Source organism: Salminus brasiliensis, chromosome 17, assembly GCF_030463535.1.
Source record: "Salminus brasiliensis chromosome 17, fSalBra1.hap2, whole genome shotgun sequence".
Taxonomy (NCBI): domain Eukaryota; kingdom Metazoa; phylum Chordata; class Actinopteri; order Characiformes; family Bryconidae; genus Salminus; species Salminus brasiliensis.
In genome coordinates, this window is record NC_132894.1 from 7885976 (window position 1) to 7904822 (window position 18847).

The window sequence follows — 18847 nt, forward strand, 5'->3', positions numbered from 1 at the left end:
CAAAAAACTTTACAGGAGGAGGAAGAAACCTTTTTAACTGTTAATGGAAGTCAATGTAAAAAGATTTATTCTGAGTCATTTTGGGGCATTTCTATTGGTCCATTCATCCTGAAAGGTGGACTCAATGTGAAGAATGACTAGCAGATAGAAGGTTTTTGCATGACAGCAACAATATTAATATCAACCAGCTTAGTAGGGATGCACCGATATGTCTGATATTTATCATATATTGGTCAAATCTAGACAACTGAGACTCCGATTGGTCCAGCAGAATAAGGCGCTGCCACTATGACCTGAGGATCGATCGCTGGTTCGAATCCGGGGTCATGGTGCCTGCCATCAGCAGCTGGAGCCTAAGAGAGCACAACCTCCCAATGATAGGAGCATTACATGTGATGGGGTAGAGTACTAAAAAAACGGGTTAGGTAACTGGATATCTAAAACTGGGGAGGAAAATTTGACAAAATTAAAAAAAATAAATACATTTTTAAAAAGCGATCATCGTAATGATTCCAATATCAGTGTGCATCCCTACAATTCAGTTACAATTAGCTACAACAATACAGTGTAGCTCAGAAGCGTATACATTAAAGCCACCAATATTGTAGCTGTCTGCTGTGAATAATTTACCAGTTCTCAATTCGCATTTGCCCACGTCCCCAATGACGTAATGATGGCAAAAAAAAACAAACCTTTTGTGAAAGAACGCATTTGTAGGTGGAGCATGGAACGGTAAATACCCCCGCAACTCTTAACAAACTGTAAAACTGCCGTCCAGTAAGCTAACAGTGACTCGTTTCGGCACTCTTTTTGCTTCAGCAACACAATAACACACATCATAGGCAAAAGTAAATGAGGGGATTGCGGGCACATTTTGTTAGAACATCCTCATATGGACAGATATTGTACAATAATAAAGCTTTGATTACACGGAAGGCAAAAAAAACGGGCAGGTACCAAACCAATGGACTGCAGTGTGTGTGTGTGTTTTTTTTTCAACCTGAGAAGCAATTGACTTAAAAGGATAGATGATTACCCATAATCCCCAGAATAGTGACTTGTGTTAAACCTCACGCACACATATGCACGCACACAGGCATGCACAGATACATACATACAAACAAATGCACCAAGCTTTCGCTTCCAGCATCATCTGCATGGCCAGTAAAGCACAACAGGCTGAGGATTAGGTCATTCGGTAGCGGCCATTAATTCCTGAACACCGTAAACACAGCATCACAGGCTGCCACTGGCTCCCACAGCTCAAGAAGGACTTTTAGGCCACGTTCACATTACGAGCATCTTTGCTTAATTCTGATTTGTATTTGGTCAGGTCTGGTGGGGTTTACGCTCACGTCTGTAAGAGACCCATATCTGACACTGACAAAATCACTCCAATGGGTTCTTTGAGCAATGCCATAGAAGGACCACCTTTGGTTCCATGAAGAACCATTTTTGTAGAAGAGATGTGTAAGTGTGAAGACCCCTGTAGAGGTTTAATGAACATTTACATAATGTTGTAAATCCTTTCCCAAAAATGGGTCTTCATGGAACCATGTTTTTTTTATGGCATTGCTCAAAGAACACACCTGAATTTTGGGGATGTACTGATATGGGAATTATCCGCCAATGGAGCGATCCGATATTTTTCTATTTACGTTTGTCAAAAATCGCTGTATTTGTGCAATTTTTCAGAGGATATTAAATGTAGTAAAATGTTGGTATTAGTGTCGTAGGTCTTAACCCACAACATGGTGGCAAAGGAAAGCCCCACCCTTCAGTAAAAACAGCCAGTAGGGTTACTGGTAAAAGTGTGCAGAAAACACCGCCCCCCTTGCTGCAAAAATATGCATATACTGGCACAAACTGGTAAAAAATAAATACTTCAAGCTATTAATGTGATAATTATCATATTTTATCAGTGATTCTGAAATGTCTAAACATGGCTTTCAGTTTCGGGTTTACAGATCTTTAGTTCTTTCCCCATTCAGAGACCTGATCACCTGATCTTTTATTACTGGAAATAGCTTCCTGGGTGGCATTGCCTTTCCAATAAGGACTTTGATTCTTCCTTTCCTGAATATGTTAAATACCCAGTCTATGAGCATGCATTAAAACAGCTCAAATCTGATTAAAAAAAAAAAAAGGCCAGATTCTTGTGTTTAGGTCAAAACCATCCAATGTTTAACCCTGTAATGAGAGCGTAGCCCTAGTGCAACAGAGAACAGTCTCTTCGTCAGCTGGAACAGTGCAAATCCAGCTGTTGCTACCATGGCATGGCACCAGCCCTCAGTCTGTTGTGCTTCAGCCTAGCCAGAACATCTGCATAGCCCCTGATGCGACCATCATCCGTCCTCACTGCCTTTCGGTCCATGATTATTACAGTTATTACCATCAATGTTTATTTCTAATGCTTTTCGACATCCCAGCCAATAAATAAAACAAAAGACAAATCGATATTTGGATATTACATAAGCGACACTTTTGAAAAAGTCTTGTAAAAGGGTTCGTCAAACACCTTCTCAGTGTAGCATCTGCTTAAGGAGCCGTTACGGGGGCCTTGAGGCGCTCACCTTTTTCTGAAGAGGAGCAGAGATTGGAGCTTTTCACTGCAAAGGACCAAGAGGCCCATCCTAGCATAGCTTCATATGTAAATCATTGAGGGATGAGTTGTGTGTGGTTGGTTACAGGCAACCGTTTTACATTCAGCCACACGGGCCTACAGTACTTTTCAAAACTTTCCACGCCGGACAGTTCTGTTAATTAGACTGCTAAGAGACTCGATGGGGATAATCATTGGCGAATTGAAATGGGAATGGAAATGAAAATCTCCATTTATCCAAGAACCCACTCCATACCCTCCCATGGTAAGGCACATTCTCCTCCGTATCTCTCTCCGCTTAGTGAGGTTTACACCAGGCCCCCTCTAGACTCCCTGCACACCCATTTACACAGAGCTTTAGTTCCAAACCAAGGCCAGTGAGTTGCTGTGAACTTGTAGGAACGTCCTTTTAGTCCACTGGACAAATATGGAATTGGAAACTTAGGACTTTTGGAATCGGTCTAGTTAGCCATTCACATCGTTCCCTGAATGCTGTACCTTCCTCAAGCAGCTTACATTGGGGGACAATCTCACAAATAAGGTGCTAAAAGAGGGTCTTTGGAAGTACAGAAGAATCAGTACATCAATGGATGCTCTTTCATGAGCCATTTTTGCAAATGAGAAGTTTGGAGGTTCTATAAGATCTGTACGTCCAACCATTTAGGAACCTTTCTTCTGAAGAGTGAATGTATAGCCTTTTCTAATCATATCCCAATATAGCGTGTGCGCTAGATCTTTTTTTTTTTTTGGATCTCAGCACTGCTTAAAACAGGTTGCGTTGTTCAATCTTTGCAATGTTTACATCGCAGGAGCATTCTGAACTTCTACTTGATGCACCCACAGATAGACTCAGTACTAGAGAGAGTGAGAGAAAGCTTATTCAGCTTAAAGGAGCAAAATTATTTCAAGTAATCCAGGCCTTTATCTACTTTGGTTATTTTTGTTTGCTTGTTTTGTTTTAAATGATTAATAAACAATAGAGAGAGAAGATAAAAAAGAGAGCATGGTGAAGCAGGCTTGAATTAGGCTCTGTGTTCACGGAAACTCAAAGGCCTTTGCCTGGTTCTCTAGTCCTTCTCCTGCGAGGACAAGGACGTGACTTTTTAGTGCAAAACTCTTGCTGTCTCAGCTAAAGCACCATATCCAGTGCTATCAGGCCCCGCCCCTGCCCCATCCCAGCCACCAAAGAACCCTCTTTATCCGCCTCCACCATGTAAGAGCAAACCACCTCCCCTTAGCCTCCCTCCCACCCCCTTCCCCACACACATGTCCATTTATACAAGCCATTAAGTTAATTTAAAAATTAAAAAAACAAAAGCAACACAATTTGCAGGACAAAGGAAAAAGACTTAAGACTTAGTTCACCTAGTAAACAGGTCAAAGAAAAGAAAAAACAGTGATAGAGGAACTCAAGTAAGGTTTTTTTCTCTCAATGATTTCACTTTGACTTTTCTGACTGTAATGAGGGGGAGGGTGGTTCTGATGGGCGTGGCAACTGTCTATTTTCACCAGCTGCAGTTTCACTATAGAATCCATGGGAGACTCTCCGGTCACGGACGTGTTAAGAGAGTGGGTTCACGTTGACGGTCAGCCAACAAAGATATGTTCCCTATAACCGACTCAGGACGTGTGGAATATTCTGGACGGACAGGGCTGATCCTACAAAGCACTCCAAACCCACTGCTCAGGGTGTGGCCTCAATAGCAACCTTAACCAAACAGATCCCTTTTATTACGCAGGCTACACAGGTTGTCATTGACTGAGTGAAAATGGGAGTTGGGCTACAACAGGTAGTCTGTTCTCTGCACATAATGATATAAACTGAAGTAATGAACTGGTAAACTGTCTAAACGGAATACGCTCTGGAAGACCCCTGCGCAAGCATATACCCACACTTAGAAATGTGCAGCCACCTCCTAAAACACCCCCCTTAAACACCACCACCATCACAACTCCCACCCCATCCCACCACTCTACATTATAACATGAAATTAGACATTTTTTTTTTTACATCAAATCAAAATTTCAAGTGCAATCAGATAGAAAGGGAATATCTCATCTTTTAAGGGTATTTTTAAATTCTTCTTGCCACCACACCACCCTCCCCGCCTGCCAACAACACGCATCACAGCACCAATAGCGCAAAAACCCAACACATTAGATGACCCTGCAACTCTGTGACTGTACAGATTTTTTTTTGGCAGCCAGTCGTCAAAACAGCTAAACAAAAACAAAAGGAACGAGCTAAGCATCGCCACTTGGATGGGCCTCTTTCTGTCTTTCGCTCTTTTCTCGTAAGCACATTCTCTCTTTTGTTTCAAAGTACCCGTTTCTTTTGAGAAAAAGTGCCCTTCTCAGTAACAAAGTGCAATCAAAACCTGCTGCTTTCCCATTAAGGTGCAAAGGACTGAAACGCTGGGCACGGCACTGCAGCAGTGGGAAAGAGGGGGAATGATTACTGCATCTCACACTGTACGACTTATTTACCCATAAAAACACAAAGGACGTTCATCTCTGGACGCTATGGACTTCCTGTGCATTCTCCAAAGGAGGTCAAACACACAAACACACACACACACACACACACACACACACACACACACACACACACACACACACACACACACACACACACACACACACACATTCAGGACTCAACTATGTCTGCCACGTCAAAACCCACCAAACTCACCAAACTCTCTAAAATAACAGATTCTGACTCCGACAGCTCCACCGCTCCTCTTTCTAAGTGGGCCTAATTCTCAAAAAAAAACAAAAAAAACCAGGCCGGACAGAGATCTTGGAAGAAAGCATGTTGGGACGTGCCCACAAACCTGACGCTCCCCCTCTGAGTGAGTCATGTAGCTGGGATTTGGCCACAGGACAGTGCTGCACCGTCCCTGCCCTGTTCCCCCTCGTAGCAAACACAGCTACACAGCCACTCTAGACTCTACACTCCTAAAAGCAAAGGTGCTTCAAATGGTGCTTAAAGCGATGCTACAGAAGAACCACTTTAGGTTCCATTCAAAACCTTCTTATAATAGAGATCTATGAGTGTGAAGAACCTCTAAATTGGTAGAGAACCTTTATCATCAATACAAACATGGTTCCTTGTGGAACCAAAGGTGAACCAAGAGAGGTTCTTCTATGGTATCGCTCAAAAAACCCTTTGTAGCACCTTTATTATTATGAGTGTACTCAGAACCTCCTACTGAAGGAGGCCTACCCTCAACACTGTGCATAGAGTAATAGATAATTAATGTACAAAGAGTCTGGTCTATAAGTATTTGTACACCACCTCAGTGGATGTGAAATGAAGACTGATTGATCGTTCACAAATTAAAGCCATTTTTACAAAATTACAGCCATTAGTCCCTCCTCTCATAAGTATTTGGATAAACTAGCCTAAAATGTACTATAATTATTTTAAATAATTTATCAATGATGCCTGAAGTTTCCAATCTTGAGATGCTTTGTTAGGCCTTTCCTGCAGCCCCCTTTAGTTGCTGCTTGATTGCGGGCTTTTTCTGGAGTAAGTTGAGGGTTGAGGTCAGTTGACTGACTTGGACATGTAACTTTACCTTTTGGCCTTAAGGACCTCTTAAATTGGAATAACCCTTTGAGGTAAAGCTAATCTATAAAGGTCTATACTTCAAATCAGCTGAGGTGGTGTTGTGTCACTGTCTGAATACTTATGGATCTGACCGTGTATAGAGCGAGCGTTTTGGGGACACCTTGCCTTCTTTTTTTTAATGTGGTATTTATCAGATACTAAAGGAAAGGGTTAGCAATACTTGGGGTTAATTTAGGGTTTGTCATTTTCGAAATGATGATTTGATGTTTTTTATGTTTTCCTTTTTCCAAACTTAAGCTAAAAAATGTCAGGGCTTTATAACCGTTTCTATAGACATTGTTTTCTTGAAACATAAACATGCTAAATAATTTGCACTAAGAACACTAGGTGTCCCCAAACATTCGATAGATTGTACATGTTTCTCATTTTTTAACCGAAAGTCATTTTTTGGAATGGTATTTAGTTTCGAGGAGCTAAAACCGTTCCCCCCCCTCGCCCCCAAGCAGCACATGTCAAGTCCCTGCCACCCAGTTCCAGCTGTGTGCGTATTTGGCCTCCTATCTTGGACAAGTACGTATTTATTGCTCGTCTCATCGCCCAGGTCGTCTCATGGATTTTGTGGTCCCTCAGGCAGAACGCTGGAATAAGCACTTCAGACCTCCCCTCCCTCTCTTTAAATAGAACTCTCTCTCTCTGTCGGATATCTTTAGTAAAGCTGTGCAAATGCATAAAAGGTGCTCGTCTCTACCTCTTCTTTCCCTGCACGAAAAGAGAGCACATTCTCGACCTTAGTGCACCAGCTGTTCAGAAAACAGTGGTCCTGTCTCTCCTTGCTTTGCTGGCAAACCCCTGCAGAAAACACACACACAACGCCAAGACGCACATGAATCACGGTTCATACTTTGGGCGGGAACTTGCGGTTTCCGTCAAGTGCTGAGTTTAGGACCGAAAAAAGAATAAAAAAACAGAAGAAAAAACGGGTTTCTCAATTAAATGCTCTCATAAATGATTTCCCCTTTTACCAGCTTCCCCCAGGGAGCAACCTGGAGTGAAGCTGAAGGAAGATATAACCCTATCCATCTGCAATATACCTCTTATAAAGGGACCGATCTCATCACCTAATATATACACACACACGTATACAATGTAAAGTGTCAAGTACCCAAAAACAGTCAACGCAAAGGAAAAAACATCAACAACGACCAAAAAAATTAAGACAAATATAAAAGAAAAGAAAGAGAGAATGCTAAAAAGAGGAAAAGCAGGCCTGCGAGAGGTAAAGACTCAGCAAACAGATGACGGTAGTGCTTCAGAAACACAGAACCTCCTGCCCTCTCTTTTCCTCCCACAGCCTAAAAATTAATGAGCCCCCCCCTTAGTGGATTCGACTCAAAAAAGTTAACCTTTTAAAAGGATAGAACCATAGATTTTGTTTTTTTTTTATAGAGAAAGTAACACTTAAAATCAAACCCCTGTCTGATTCTTTCTGGTACATTTAGAAAGAAGGTGCTGCTTTAGAATTGCATAATATTGCCATATTGATCTGAGACAATATAACGTTTCGTTTATGGTATATGTACATGTTTTTCACTGCATTAGAAAAAAACAAACAAAAAAAAAGATTAATTTGTTGCTTCTCCCACATCTCGGACCACTTCTTCGTTCACCTGTTGCACTAGCAGCATCAGCAGCAGTCAGCCAGGTGATTGACACCTTACTTTTTTTTTGTTTGTTTGTTTAAGACAAAGGCCCTGTGGAACGCAACCCAGAGACGAGGAACCTGTTTCAACTGCATAGTAGCTCCACTTTGTCGTATGCATATGGCCATTACGCCACTACGCCAAAGTTAATTAAACAAATAAGCAAACGAAAACAAAGAAAAAAAATAAACGACCCAGAAAGATGGAGACAGCACGGGTGAGTGATTTGAAGTGCTCTTCACTCTTTCGACAGGCCAGTAACTTGTGGCTTTAGTTCTCTACGCTGAATGTTTAAGAAAAACAAAGGAATGAAGAGAGAGAAAAAGAAAGGAAACTAAGAGATTAGATCTTGTGACACCCTGATTTGGTTTTAAAAAGAGGAGCATGTAGTTGTTTTTTTTTTTTCTTGTTTGTTTTCATTTTTCTTGTTTTTCGCTTTTTTTTTCTCGTTTGTTTTCCTCTGGTTTCCATGTAGCGCACTCAAATTTAGCAGTGTCTGATTTCATTTACGCCGTGGCGAAGTCCCTTTGCCTCACGTCTCCGACCCCCCGGACATCTCCGTCTGGACTGTGCGTGCGGCTCTCTGGAGCGTCCTCCGGGACGGGGGATCCACCACCCCCCTCCGAACGCCGCCGCGCCCGAGCTGAGCGCTGCCCTGGGACAGGGGGCTCCAGAGGCCCCTCCAGCAGCTCGTGCTCCCGTATGCGGGGCTTGCGGCCACGACGCGACGGGATCCCGTTACAGCCATCCTTCTTCAGGTGGCGGTGCAGGTGGTCCGAGCGCACAAACGTTTTAAAGCAGCTGGAGCACTGGTAGGGGCGCAGGCCCGTGTGCACGCGCATGTGGTTCTTCAGGTCGTAGTTGTGGGCGAAGGCGGCCCCGCACTGCGTGCACAGGTAAGGCTTCTCTCCTGTATGCTTGCGCATGTGAACCTTGAGCTTGTCCTGTCTGGAAAAGAGGGAGAAAAAGCATAAGCAGCTTTAGAGGTGAAAGTGACAGTTCAGCAAAAAATCTCATCAACCAATAAATCCACTCTGAAGTGAAAGTAATAAATAAATAAACAGAATTTAAATAATTTATTTTCTCATTTTCATATATACGAGTCATTCTACAAAACGGGTGCGGTTTGCTTTCTTAAAGCCTAACATGCTATTTTTACTATTTAGATTTATAAATATATGGTCCATCTTTACATGCGTACTGACCAACATGACAACTGCATCCAGAATATCCCCAAATAAATAGTGTTTTTTTACCAAACATACAAAAAAGTACTAAAACAGTACTTTTTGTGCATTTATATTTATGAAGTTTTATTCATTTTATTTCATTTGTCTATAAATAATGTACTGTTGCTTTAAATGACATGATTTGAGCCTTTGGAGCAGCCAACAAATTCTAATATACTTTTTCATTGTTTATTTGTTGTACTTCATGTTTTCAGGTCAGTTAAGCTCAACCCAACCACCATGTCATGCAAAACAGACAAACGTTTCATTAAAATCATTGCACTATTAATGCAAAGAAAATGTAACTGTGTCTGCTAGGTCCGGAACTTGACCACATTAACTGCAGCCATTGTAGGATGCAATTACCATCCAGTCACGTTTTATTGTAAATATGGCTCGTCATGTCAGAATAGAACAGATAATATTAGTAAGGATTTTATGCCTGGAGTGGGACAAATGTTTTCTTTCTTAACTTTATTCCTTAGTTTTACACGGGGGCACTGGAGCTATGAGGGTAAAACAGCTAGCAAGTAATTGAAGCTTATGTACACAGATTACCATTGAGCACACTGCATGTCTAAGTAATCACACGCTTGTCTCCAACCACACCAAGTTATTAACGTGTAGATCTCCCCTCAGTATCAGCGGGTCTCTTGCTGTAAAATGCACATTAGGAAGCTGATACCCAACATGTGGAGTCAACAAGAAGCTTTTCTGTTTCAAGCATCGTCGCGGCAGCCAGTGGGAGTGTCAGCATTCAGAAGGTCGCTGCCCACCTCTACATAACAATGGGAAAAATCCTCAATATTTCATCATCAACTGAATATTTGACCTCTACGGGGCGCACTAGCTAGGTTGTTGTCATAAAATGGTTAATTTTGTTAAATCATTAGTTTTAAAGAAATGCTACAAAGAGTATGTGCTTGAAAATGTTGTAGATTTCAGAGAGTTCTCTTGCTGTAAGTAATCTCAAACAAAAAAATAGTCTGTTCTGAAAATTTCAGAGCAATGACCGTGCAAAAATTAGTTTGAACTGTTTTTGGTCCAAGTGGACCTAAAGAAGCATAATAAAATATAACAACAGTGTAAAACAAATGTATTATAATCTATATCTCTAACTGTCAGGTTTAGTAAACTCTCTTTCTTGGAACAAGCAGCAGCACACGTTTAACGCCTAATAAGCAATATTAGGGGGTAGAGATGAATGATGATGTCAGAATCAAAACTGTATTGCATTGAAGAAAAATGTAAAATAAAAAAAAATAAAAAAGGAAATCAGCATAAAACAGATCAGATTAGATTTGGACAGTATTTAATGATGTCTTTACCATACCCCAGAAGAGCACAAATAGATTAACATTTTGAACCCTAGCGCCATAATTCTGTTATTAATCATAATGCAGAAACTACTATGAATCATTTGGTAACCATTTGCTCTAGCATATTTTGTGGTGTCCCACAGGGTTATATGTTAGGGTCTATGAAACTGATGTTCATTTTGAAAGCACCACATTTGAAAAGAGTTGAACTGAAGAAGTGAATTGTGAACATCAGCACTGAATAATACTGAATACCACAATTCCTATATCAGTGCATCCCTGTATGATATCATGCTTTTAGTAAATAATCCACAATGCTATAACCTCTACTCCCATAAGGAATCCACCTTCTGTCAAAAGAAGTAGGGTTGATTATCTCGCAATGTTTGCTTGCTCCCGTAAGGGACTGGGTCATCTGGGGACGAGGGCCATAAAGCTGGAATCTTTATCTCTATAATTTCTCTGTGAGTCAATGAGGCGCTGGAGGGCTCAATGTTCACCACTCAACTTCAGTGGGCTCCGAGACTCCCAAAGGAGTGTGACAAGGGGGTGACGTTTTATCAGTGTACTAAAGCGGAGATTTACAGTGCATGATAGCAATCAACTACACCACTTCACCTACTTGCATGGAGGCTTTTTAGTTTTATCGGATCAGGAGATTTTTTTCACCAAACTACCGTCACATCAAAAGAACAAGTGGGATCAACACCGAGCACCTGGCTGATGCAAAAGCCGTGATCAAAACCAGGAAAAGCAATGCGCTGTGTGTTGAGAAACATGTTTTGAGGAATGTTGTTCAACCTTCAAACGGTGCCCGTATTTGTCGCACTGCCAAAGACAAGATAGTGTAATCAAAAGAAGTCCAATTAAACTGTTTCTTAAAAATAAAGGTGTTTAAAGGGTTCTTTGAGCGGTGGCACAGAAGAACCACTTTTGGTTCCATAAAGAAGCATGTTCCTGTTCAAGAACCAAACTTTGAGGAACCAAAAGTGGTTCTTCTGTGGCATCACACAAAGAACTATTTGGTGATCAGATGCATGAAGAACCCTAACCAATTTGAAGGTTTTTCACACCCATACTTTGAAATGGGTTCTTCACACTCACGCATCTCTATTACAAACATTGGGCCTCATCCACAAGTATCTTCCTAAAAATGTTCTTAAATTTGTTCTTAGAGAAAAGTCCTAACAAAGCGTTTACAGCAGATTCATGATGTGTTTTTAAAGTGTTCTCAGCTCTTACAGTGATGGATCCCACTGTCCTTGTAAACTGAACAAACCTTAAATAGAAACATTGGTGAAGATCAGAATCTTCATGAAAACTACAGTAGAGAAGACAGTTCTAAGAAGAAAAGTCTTCCTAAGAATGGTTGGCAAATGAGGCTCATGGTTCTTTATAGAACAAAAAGTGGTTCTTCAATGGCACTGTTCAAAGAACCATTTGAAGCTCCATTATTATGAAGAGTGTATAATACATATTTTGTGTATTTCTGTATTATATACATCCAGATGAAATTTCTTCTTAAGAACACCTGCTGAATAAGGCACACAGTAGTTCTTCTATTGCATTGCTTATAAAGAGGAGTGTATAATGCATATACTGTATATTTCCATATTTACATGCGATAAATATACGTCCACATCCTAAGGTTTAATATGTAGTATAATAATAATAACAATAATAATAATAATAATAATAATAACAACTGAGTTGTTATTTCTATTTGTTTGTAACAAGAATGAGGCTTAGACCTCTGGCAATTCTGTGAATAGTGGAAGTTAGTTTAATTTAAGGAAAAGACACTATCTAGGCATGTGATCTGAGCTTAAATGTTCCCCCAAAGAGAGGGGGTTTGGGTCTATGACAGATTTGCGCGGTGTGAACTTGCCAGTAAGGGAGTTCTGCTGCGATATAAAGTGCAAGGTCTTGTGTTGGTAGACCTCTGCACGCATTTACCCCTCATCCTCCCTCCCCCACCCGCCTGCCTGTGACCAGGGCAGAGTACAGCTAAATAAACTACTGCGGCTGGCCGGCCCGGAACTGTGGAGGCTTACTGTACAAACACACACACACACACACAAACACACACACACACACATATTCATACATACACACACACACACACACACACACTTACGTATATAAATACAAACACACACCAAGTCACAGATATATAAACAATCACACAAACACACAGGTTTGCTTATATACACCGTCAGCACATGGGGTATGCTTTATATACATATTTAAGTACCTATACTGAACAGGATCTTTTAAGCCTAAACCTAACTTTAATGTTAATTTACTGCAGTAAAGTAAGATGAGAGAACTGTTTTTTAAAATAAGAAACACATAGCTTTTGGTAATTAGCGTTCAAAAATGAACCCACACATGCGCAACCACACACACAGAAGCTCACGCCCATGCACTGCAACACTGAAGCATGCGTATTCATTTCACAAGTGTATTCTCACCCTCTTAATCTCACACATATGAAAAACGCACTGTAAAACTATATATGGCCTGCACAGGCGCATACACACACACACACACAAACCCATGGGACAGTGTAATAAAGTGGTGCCCTGACAGAATTGAATTATTTAAAGGACGGGATTGATTTATTACAGCGTGAGAGAGACACGTTCTTAACCCTGATCAAACAGGATTAAGATTACAATGCCCCCTTCCCACTGCCTGCCATGTTTAGATCCACCTAGCACAAATAGGCTCCCGGATATTTTCAGTGCAGCATCTATTTCCAATGCAAGTCCCCTGATTAATTCATTAAGGGGATAGTTTCATGGAAGAGGTGATGGCCTTAAGTACAGCGAAAGCCACCCCCCTAGCAGCTCGCTAACCTGCATTCAGCGCACAAAGGCTTTTTTTTCTCTCAGTGGCCAGGCCGGCTGAAAGAGGGCCGCGTGTGCTGGGGGCAATAATCAACGTAACACCCAGGATCACAAGTTCAAATAACTCACTGGCACAGATAGGGCACCACTCAGTAATCCCTCTCAATATCGGCATGGGGCGGTTTATAGCGGCCTCATCGCTGATAAGACACAGCCAGGCCATGCCAACCACAGCCCGTTTTTATTGGATCCACCTTGTTAACATTCCAGGACTTTGTCATGCAGGCTGCCTGTCAAATAAAATGTTGTTTTATAGCCCACTTGCCTCCTCACTAGCATACAGAGTACCTGCCCATAGCATTTCAATCTAAATAGTCTTAGTCTTGGTTAGGTAGCTGTACACCTCCCTACATGACCCCATTTACTAGTCTCTTTAAATGTAATAGTACTGTGGTGTGCTTCAATGCATTCAAAGCAAAACTGTTAAGTCCCTCAACAGATCTGACCATTGAAGGCACAGACTCCAAAAGACATCTGAAGGCGTCTAGTGGTATCTGGCAGAAAAGACGCTATCTGCAGATCCTTTAAGGCCTGTAAGTTGTGAGGTGGGGCCTCTATGGATTACATCAATGAGCTTTAGGTGCCTATGACCGTGTCGCCAGTTCAGTGGTTGTCCTTGCTTGGACTGCTTTTGATAGGTACTGACCACTGCAGACTAGAAAAAACCCACAAGACCTGCCTGATGTTTTGGAGATTCTTTCGCCTGCCCATTTTGTCACCTTCAAGAACGGACTGTTCACTTGCTACCTAATATATCCCACCATTGACAGATACCACTGAAGATGCAGATAATCAATGGTTTTCACTTCACCTGTACTAATTTTATGGTTGATTGGTGTATGATGCAACTGATTCACCTCCGTTTTATCAGTGTATGCATTTCCTCATCACACTCAGAGTCCTTCCCATTCAATGACAACACACTCAATAATAACACCTGCTCAGAAAGTTGCAATTTCAATAATAAAGGGTATACTAGGGTTGTAGCAATATACTCATGCATGGTAACTGTTTCACAATTCAAACCCCTTACAAATGAACCAAACCTCATGACTATATCCAGTTTCTGCATAATCCACTAATGAGAAAGCAATGGGAGGAGGACGGTATGCCGATGTTAATGTTAAACTGGTGCTGGTTGGTGGCAAACTCAGGTGTTTATACAAAGCAGTTGCATTAGATACCATAACTAATAAAGCACAAATTGTGCACAATGCATTGTCAGAATTTGTCACATGTCCACAATGCACATGGTTCCATTTTTGCATGGCGAGATGAATGTCTTGAGGCATTGCTACATCTCCAATGAGAACAAAATGAACAGAAGAGAGGCATTTTCTAAATCTAAGCAATTTTGCCGGCTGCAATAATCAGTCAACAAAGATGATCAGTCATTGTTAGACTGTGATCCTAAAAAAGAAAGACATAAAAAAGTGCTCTATAATGTTATATAATCTAATCCCAACACTGGAATTTCAATACAGCTTCGATACAGGACTTTGAAGAGCATCAATATACCCCATGGGAAGGGGGGTGGGGAGATGAGGGAATAAAATTACAATCAAACGTAAGCTATGCACTGTATATAGTATTAAGATTAATGCAGCCGTCTCTCTTCTATATGATATCTATAACCACATGACTGTGGGAAAATGAGTACTACTGCTTATCCATATATTTCAGTGTTGCAGTGTATCAAAAATATGACACACAAAGTAATTCCCACAAACTGCAATACACAACAGGAAGCATAGGGGGCAATATGGCTACTAATGTTTTGTTGCACCATAAAAGAAGAAATCAGAACTATGGCTATTTCAATACATTTTTAAATCACCCTTCTGACTTACCTGGTAAAGCGCACTTTGCAGATGGCGCACTCATAGGGCTTCTCTCCCGTGTGCGTTCGGATGTGGCGTGGGAGCTTGCCGGCCCCCTGGATGACCTTGGAGCAGATGGGGCACTTCTGAAAGGCCTTGGAGCGCATCTTCCTCTCTCCACTGCTGCCGCCCCCTCCTCCCGACTGACCCCCGCCACCCCCGCCACCCCCACCGCTGCCCCGCACAGACCAGAGGGGCAGAAGGCTCTGCGCCATGGCAGCACTGCCCGTCTCCTCCTGCTGCGCACTGTTAAAGTATTTCAAGTAAAACTCCACATCGGGCTCCTCTCCATCCGGCCCGTCGTCCTCTGCCCCTGCAACTCGGTCCTTCTGCCGCTCTATGGAGTCCATCATCTGCTGCAGGAGAGTGCTGGCAGGCCCCCTCTCCGACTCCCGCTGCACGGGGGTCTCTACGTCCCGCTCGGCCTTGGGCTCCGGCTGATGGAGGTAGAAGTGTCCGTTCTGGGATGGGGCGTAGAAGTGAGAAAGAGCGTCGGTGCCATTCCCCCGCCTCCACATCAGCGCTTCCTTGGCGACATCGGCAGATACGCTGTCCCGCTGCTTTTCCTCCTCTTCCAGGATGTCGTCGTCCTCCTCTGGTTCGGGGGGCAGGGAGGACTGCTGAGCCAGGACCTGGGCAAGGGGGGAGAAGTAGGCAGCCGGTCCAGGGGGCGTGCCGTTGCTGTCAGCGCTGCCGTTTCGCTGGCTAAAGTGCAGGTGTGCGGGCGGGTCCCTGAGCTCTGGCGTGCTGCAGCTGCTGCCCCAGTGCGCCCCCCGCTGGAAGAACTCCAAGTACTCGCGGGCGCGCAGTCGGTTGCCCTTTTCTCCTCCGCTCCTCCTGTGCTCCTCGTCCTCCTCTGCTTCGTCCTCTGCTTGCTCACTACCCGCCTGAGAACAGCAAACGGGAGCACGAAATTAGACTCATCAACTTAGCCACATATTTAAAGCTGACAACACCACAAAAACTAACCACTATTTTATTACCATTTATTTTACATATCTAATATACATAGTTTAATGCAAATGTTTAGGCACTCTTGGCCAAACTAGACACTTCTTTCATTTTTAAACTGAGAAGTTGCAGGCACAGCTTCAGTAGCTCATCAAATGTAGAATGTCCAGCAAGCTTCATATGGGAGTCTTCAGGTTTAGAAGGGCTCCTCTAAACATCTGAAAATGAAAGTAGCTGATGAGTAAGTGAAGATAGCCCAGCCTTTTCAGCTTGTGGTTTATACAGTGCAGACTGTTATTAAGACATGTTCTGGGGAACTGTGGAGGTCAAGATGAAATCTGGAAGGCCAAAAAAGCTCTTGAAGAGAACTGCTCATACACTGGTATCAGAAACGCCCTTATGACTGCCAAGAACCAGCATAAAAATGTATCTGAGTGAAATGGGTGGGGTGCACCTTTCCACTGTGCAGTGTTGGTTGCATAAACAATCTGCAGAACAAGTCATTAGAAGGAAACTGTACCTGTAAGTTCACAGTAAAACCCAATGTTTGAACTGCCAGTAGCTAAAGTTTTATTTAAATGTGTTAACTCTTCCCTTGAAAGATTGGTTGACCCACCGGCGGGGAGAGCACTTTGGTGTCCAGCAGGTGCGTACACACGTCTTGGACGGGTGAGATCTCCAGCAGTCGGGCAGCACTCAGGATGTCTGCCACACTGCTGCGGCTGACTGTGAGCGTAGCTGTGTAGGCAAAGTCCAGCAGGGCGGCCAGCGCCTCGGCCCGCACAAAATCCAGTGCGTAGACGCTCTGGCGGTCGGCGGCCTGGCCTGAGGTGAAGAGCTTGTGGAAGTAGGTGCTGCAGGAGGCCAGAACCGAGCGGTGGGCGGGGAACTCGCGCTCCTGGGCCACCAGCAGCACGTCGCACAGCAGGCCACTGAGGCGCTGTCGATTCAGGCCCCCCAGCAGGTCGGCACTGTGCTCGGGGAAGGGGATGCCCACGGGACCCTCCTCTGCCTCTCCCGTGCCCCCGCAGGCCCGGCCCTGCCGTCCTCCCCGCCCACCGGCGCCCGACGACATCTTCCACCAGCCTGCCGTCGAGCCGCCAATCGCAGCCCCCGCCCGCGCGTCCGTCCTGCCGTCTGTCCGTCTGCCTGTCTACAAAGAGAAAAATGGGCCGTGGTTTCACTCAAAGGTTGAAGCAACTTTTCAATTCAGAAACAGAGAAGAAAAAACTGCTAATGCAAGATCTCTGGATCTGTGCAACAACTGCTGGAAACCAAAGGAAGCTATCTAAAGTTAATATTACCATTACTTTTGAGTAACTAATTACATTAGTAAGATGTCTAGAGAACCAGCTGGCTGGCTCATTAGTTTCCAATTCTGCTCCTCGAGTTCTGCTGTCTTTGCAGAGAACAATGTTGAGTCTTGGTTTTCAGAGACCATCTATGGCCCTTATGTCTGCATAGATCAAACTACCTCAGTTGATCTTCTAACCCACTGCTCCTGTTCCTCCTGTGTTTTTCCTGCTCTAACACACCTGATTCAACTAGTCAGTAAACCCTAGATTTAGACCCTGTGCCCCACAGGGTTCTGTTTTAGAGTTTGTGAAACTGTTACTAATTACTATGGTTGGGAACCACTGCTCTAGGACCATGACGAAGCCCTTACTTTTGCTTTTTTATCTGCTGACTGACAAGATGAAGTGGATGTGTAGATATGTGCGAGCAGAGAAATTCTAAAGTAATTTGATTGGTCAGTCGTAGCACTTTAGTGGTCCACTGACAAAACCTCAGTGTGAAAGGACCATCTGTGCAGAATCTTCTTCCTCTTCTAATGACGGTTTATCTTACTTCAGACCTGTTTCTTTCTAGAATCTCACTTCCTTTTGGGGCACACTAGCTTTGGAGGTATTATCGTTAGCCTGCAAATGCAAATTTGACAAAGATGAAGAGTTAACAGACAGTGGTCTAACGGCTGCCTTTATCAAACCCAGCAAGTCAAAAGACCACTGATGAAGTTTATATGGACAGAAACTAATATTGAGAGCATAAGGACGAAGAGGAAAACAAGGTCCTCACATACAAAAAGACAACAGCAACCGAAAATGCCATACACTGGTTTGTGCATGAGGAGTTTCATAGAGCCGTGTTTCCACCTCATTTTCACACTGGTTGAAGTACTATTGTACCCCCCCCCCCTACTCCCCAAAAAAATACATCATCTTAGATTGATCACTATACCTCTCATACAAAGCATGCATGTATAGGAGCTCCATTTGATCTCCTTTTCTAAACCCTGCCCCCTATGCATGATATAACTATTGAGACTGAGGAAGAGCCTCAGGCCAGAAAGAGCAGCTTCCAGTACTGTAGCAAAAATCACATATCCTTGCAGATAAGACTGGGATCCAGGCCTTAAAATTCTTCAATAAGCTCTTATTAAAGAATTATCACTTTTTATTTTCACTCACCATACTTGTACACTTTATTCACTAGTTCAACTCAATGCATTAGTTCCAGCTAGCTAATGCACATAATGAACAGAACACTTCATTATGCTAATTTGCTCCAACTAGTGCACTAGTACAATTCACTGAACTAGCTCCTTCCAGCTAGTGCACCTCATTACATTATTTAGTTTCAGGTTGAAAACTAATACACATAATTACATTAGTTTGTTCCA

At 42.9% G+C, this 18847-nt stretch overlaps 1 protein-coding gene across 1 annotated transcript; it reads right to left on the bottom strand.

Annotated features, from left to right (window-relative positions):
* Nucleotides 1–5141: 5141 nt before the first annotated feature.
* zbtb7a (zinc finger and BTB domain containing 7a) lies at nucleotides 5142–17242 on the bottom strand. The gene is made up of 3 exons (XM_072660227.1): nucleotides 16784–17242; nucleotides 15187–16103; nucleotides 5142–8824 (listed from the first exon to the last, which is right to left on the bottom strand). Exons 1-3 carry the CDS (start codon nucleotides 17240–17242, stop codon nucleotides 8383–8385), a joined length of 1818 nt encoding a protein of 605 aa, XP_072516328.1. The 3' UTR covers nucleotides 5142–8382.
* Between the last annotated feature and the right edge of the window lie 1605 nt (nucleotides 17243–18847).

Bases quoted from the DNA above. Each gene is read 5' to 3' on its own strand.
- zbtb7a (XM_072660227.1), bottom strand. From the start codon at position 17,242: ATGTCGTCGGGCGCCGGTGGGCGGGGAGGACGGCAGGGCCGGGCCTGC. The intron at 16,104-16,783 runs GTGGGTCAACCA...TGCTGTTCTCAG, and splicing joins CCAAAGTGCTCTCCCCGCCG to GCGGGTAGTGAGCAAGCAGA. The intron at 8,825-15,186 runs GTAAGTCAGAAG...CCTCTTTTCCAG, and splicing joins TGCAAAGTGCGCTTTACCAG to ACAGGACAAGCTCAAGGTTC.